We start from the raw sequence: 5046 nt of genomic DNA, 5'->3' as shown, positions 1-5046 counted from the left end.
TTGAAGGATAGCATGAGAAGCAATAGGAGCAATAGAAGCAGCATACATGCTGCTCAGTGGGAAAATTTAAATTTATTATGCAAACCAAAATTACAGCCATAAAGTGGTTTTTTTTTTTTTTTTTGTTCAATAGAAATGAATTTATTACTGATGATGTTGTTGAAGATCCATCTTCAAATATATCTTAGATATATATATCATACATCATGATTAATTTTTTTTAAATAAGTACAACACAAACTTGTACGAGTACTGAACTTTATTTGATTCTATCTGAAGTAATTATTAGACCGAATTTTGGATCAAATTATTAAATGGAAAAACTATTGAAATTGTTTTTGTCATTAAATTAAAAAACATCAAAATAGCTTCATCAAAACAATAGCTTCATTTGTCTCGTGTTAGCAACTTACAATGTATCGTAACCCTAAGAGTTAGCTACAATACGATCTCTTAGAGGATATGGTAGAAAGTAGTGAGAAGTAGTGATGTTAACATCATCCTTATATTACCGTATATTGAAGCAGTGGTGACGATGTGATTGACAGCTGCTGCACTCCATTCGTTCCTTCCAACTTTCATTCTTTAATATTATTTGCGAAATTTCACAATAAACATGAAACTTGTCTTTTTCAGACGTCAAAATGGAGGAAATGTCAACTTCTTATTCACAATGGTTCATTAATAATACCATTTTCGGCAATAACTTAAACATACCTTATGGTTAGCATTACTGTGAACCACTGCATTATAAATGCATAGTCGATTTGTATTGTTTCAAAATGGCAATCATTTGAAAGGGAGAAGCTTGAAATTTGCAGTATCGGATTTGAAAAAGTTGGTTCTGCTCGCTTCGTAATTATAAAGTTGGAACAACGTCATTCATTTCAACAAAAGTATGCATGTTATCCTAACATACAAGTTTACATCATAAGGAAGTATTTTTGTGCATAAGTATTTTTGTCGATCAGTTTGTTGTCAATTCGAAAGTTGCAATCGATTGTGTCAAAGCCCATCAGTCAACGAAGTGTCAAATTTGGAGGGAAAACAAGAGACAATTTTGTGAAGGAATGACAATTTGGTATTTAAGAATTATAGTTGATGCACAGAAATGGAAACAAAGGGAAGAGGAAAGACGAATTTGTTGGTTTGCACCGATTGTTAATACATCAATCATCCTCGGGAGCATCGAACTCTTTCTCCTTCTTCAATATATATGAAATATGCTTGTTGCAGTTGCAAAATGATCCATTTAACACTACCAATGGCTAATCACATAAGTTCTGTTGAAGCTGTAAGCAGTGAATAGCGGCAAATCTCAAGAAGAGAGAACTGGGAAATAGTAGATTGATAGGCATCTCCTTTCAAATGAGATAAATGAGACAGTTTTGAAGGAATTCTGTGGAAGTGTTTCTGCTTCTTCTTTCAAATTCTTTCCCTTTTCTCTTTTAACTTCCACGAAACTGCTTCTGAAGGCACGAGGGACAAACGGGTAAATAACGGGAATCACCTCTAAAGGAAAAATGATTGATCAATGAGTGCCTCAGCACTACCACCTCAAAACCTATTATCAATCAATCATTTCAGCCTTTCCTCCAAAACGCCTCACTTGAATACCACCCCACTCCAAACTTTCTTGACCTATTTACCGCCTTATTTTATCATTTTGAAGTTGTATTTTGCTCATCATTTTTTTCTGCCATTTAGCTAAATGAATATGACATTTAACTTATTTATATGAGAATTATTTGAAATACATACAGCTATCAAAATAAAACACTTTCAACATTACATCATATGACATAAATACGTCAACACACTTCCAAAAGACATTATTTGATTTATGCCATATAACAAACTTTACAAAAAATGATGGGCTTAAAGAATTGGGATACAAGCATAGGTAAGAAAGAGTGGTGTTGGATTGTAAAAATTAGTGAAGTGAGCATTTCATGAATTGAATATGAAGAAGTATTGTTGTCACTGTTTTACATAACCTTCCCTTGCTATGATGATGAGGAAAGTATCTCATTTTTGAAATGGACTGCATAAAATTTGATTTTGGATGAAAATTTTATTTGGCGATGACAAATATTTTTGATTGAGTACGCTCTCTGAAATAACAGTCAGAATCTTGAAATTTATTTAAGTTCACATTTAATCCATTATTTTCAAATTTATCATCGAGCACAGTTGTTTTTATTCATCCTTGCTATATATTTAAAACATTTAAAATAAAACTCATCACACTTATAATTTATTTCCATGATGTTAACAAATTCCTTTCACTTTCACTGTTTCATTTTTTAGCGATAATTTTCATAATTTATTCTGTAATCTGTTTTTCATTCATGTAACTTCTTTGAATAGTGCGAAAATCGAAACTTACAAAATGAGAGAGTGTGTAAATTACACTGATACACTGACAAAGGTTCATTAATTACCTAAGCCTGGGAAGACCAAGTTACATATTACAATACTAGCTCTCAGTTAACTTTATGGACATGAAATACAAACGCACCAGTCGACATAAGTTTGAAATATTCATCCTGTAGAAGCAGACATTTTGAAGTAAGAGCATAAAGTACAGTGCTCATTTACTCTTAAACAGTAATTATCGTTTCAGATGCGTTACAACTCACTAGAATTCGCAGCCAGCACTCTGCGAGAAAATATCGGGTTCTAATCTTCATTCTTTTTTACATCAATTGAACCTACTGATTACACGCTGATTACACGTACAGTTAACCTAACGGGATGTAGAATATACCGGTTGAAATTTAACGAACATGTTCAAAGAGAAATAAAATGAAATGAAATCGGAGCAAAAGGAATAAATTTTCTTCCAATATTTCGGTTCAATGAGTTCAGAATGTTTAAAAATTTTTTTCTGGCCATTTTAAGAATAGATGACGATTATTGTTCTACATCACTTCTTCAACATCGACAAGTTATGATGATGTGTCTGTTATTCAAGATATTAGTCACAGTGGCTCTTATTTGCATTCAATTTGTTTTACTGAAATGATGTGCCACACTATACTTGATTTTCATATTACGTAAGAAACAAACTTATTTCTTTCTCACCATGCACAAATTCATCATCACTTCATAAATAGCGCAATAATAACTATTGCAAGCGCATAAAATCACATAATCGTTTCAGTCTCTTTATTCATTAAAGTCATCGTGGTTGCGATGCTTGGTCGGATACGGAGTGGGATGACGACGACGTGCCATGAGTCGCTTGTGCAGGGCAATCACTTTGGCATTCCCCGTGAGCGAACGCGGCGAAATTTCACGGTCACGATGGCTTGTTGGACTCTCTTTCTTTAAACTGCGGCCACGTGCTGGTATGTCAGCTTTTGCGGAATCATCCGTGGCGGTGGGATTGCACTGAAAAAAGAATTTCATTGCGTGATTCTTCAACAGTGCTTAAAATACGCCTGCTAGAAAATACGGGATCTAAAAATGATCGATATTTGCCGCAAGTTTTATATCAACGAAAGACACTTGAATGTGTTTTTACTTCTGGATCGTGATGTTCTGCTTCATCAGTATTTTGTCTCTCGGTTGGATTAGTATCTCCCACAAGGGAACTCTCGGAATCCTTCTCCGAATTTCTTGTTTTGTCCTCGTTGGACGCAGGAATGTTGATACAGACAGGAGCGGAAGTTTCTGTCAAAAAATCCCCGCTCGAAGGATTTGGATTCGGAGCATCCGAAATATTCGAATCCTCTATAGACATCTTTCAAAACGCCACCACCGCGGATAATGATAATTTTATAATGACGCCCTGATAATGATTTCACGGTATTTATACATTTTTGCTTCGTAATCTCACTAAACTTAATTTACCATAAAACTATTTTTTACGCTCAAAAAGCGGGAAAAAACATTCTGTATCTATTTCTACTGCAGAAAATATTGAAGATTCTAATTGTTTCGATGTTTTTTGGAATCAGTGCAAAAAAAAAGTCGGTGAAATGGAGTTTACAGCTATGAAACCGAATCTTTTTAAAATCGAGTGGATGACCTGCTATGGTCTTGAAAAGCGTATCTCAGTGTCCCATTCTTCTTGTATTTGATCCTGCATTCGATTCGGTTGGAACTGAGAGTAGCATAAATAAACCACTGTTCGGAGTCCTCCTTCAGTCAGAATTTTAACTGAAGATGTGTCCTCGGTGTAATTTCACGTTAATACATGAAGCAAAATTGATAAAGTGAAGACAGAAAGATCAATTTCACCACCTTATATTCTGCATATAACTTGATAATATCAGACGATGAGCGATCAACACTTGACAAGAAAAAATTGAATAATGGCCAAGTAAGTTTACTTCAACTTGGCAGCATCTAAATTATTTTCTTGTTAATGACTGGTACAACTTCGACTAATCTGTATCACAACTTACTGCCACAAAAGATATCTGATCACTCCAGCTTTCAGTTACACACAGTCATTTTTAATCTTCAACTATTACTATAAATCAAGTAAACTGTAGATTGTGACACAGCAAACTCCCGAAGCCATATAGTGCCAGTTTCTCTTTTGAGCAACGTCAAATCATTTTTTTCAGTTTGCTAAATTTGAAAAATTGCTGGCAGTACTGCACATAGCAGAGTTTCGGGTAACCCTTTATGCTTCGCCGAACTGTCCTACTGCATCAATTCAGCTGTCAATCGATCATCGTTACGGTACGAAAAGAAGATTTATGAGCCATTTTTTGTCTCATCCATCAACATTTATTAAATGTTGATTTTAATGGCCTCAGAAAACGTATCTTCTCGCTCTCTCCCTTTCCCTTCCCAACATAACTCTTCCTTCGTGATTATAAACGAATCTTTTTCCGATGTCTCATTTCTTATTCAGAAGTTATCCAGAGAAAGTTATCAATCTCTCATCGCTTTCATTTTTAGTTTAACTTACCCAAAAACCGTACAACTTCATGTCAACAAAAATTCCATTCCTTTTGGAATGAAATAGCCCAGATCCAAAAATTTCCTAGATAATCGTTGTTTGTTTCATATTTCATAGATTTAGTG

The 5046-nt window shown here is 34.4% G+C and overlaps 1 protein-coding gene across 1 annotated transcript; it reads right to left on the bottom strand.

The window, feature by feature from the left end:
* Positions 1-3171: 3171 nt before the first annotated feature.
* On the bottom strand, positions 3172-3748 carry LOAG_11586 (hypothetical protein; the record flags this gene model as incomplete). Its single annotated transcript, XM_003147104.1, has 2 exons — positions 3172-3396; positions 3530-3748. The coding sequence occupies 2 exons, from the start codon at positions 3746-3748 to the stop codon at positions 3172-3174; spliced, it is 444 nt and encodes a 147-aa protein (XP_003147152.1).
* Between the last annotated feature and the right edge of the window lie 1298 nt (positions 3749-5046).

This window comes from Loa loa, assembly GCF_000183805.2.
Source record: "Loa loa unplaced genomic scaffold supercont3.149, whole genome shotgun sequence".
Lineage (NCBI taxonomy): Eukaryota > Metazoa > Nematoda > Chromadorea > Rhabditida > Onchocercidae > Loa > Loa loa.
Note: the sequence above shows the minus strand (reverse complement) of the source record. Positions and strands in the feature narration are given on the sequence as shown.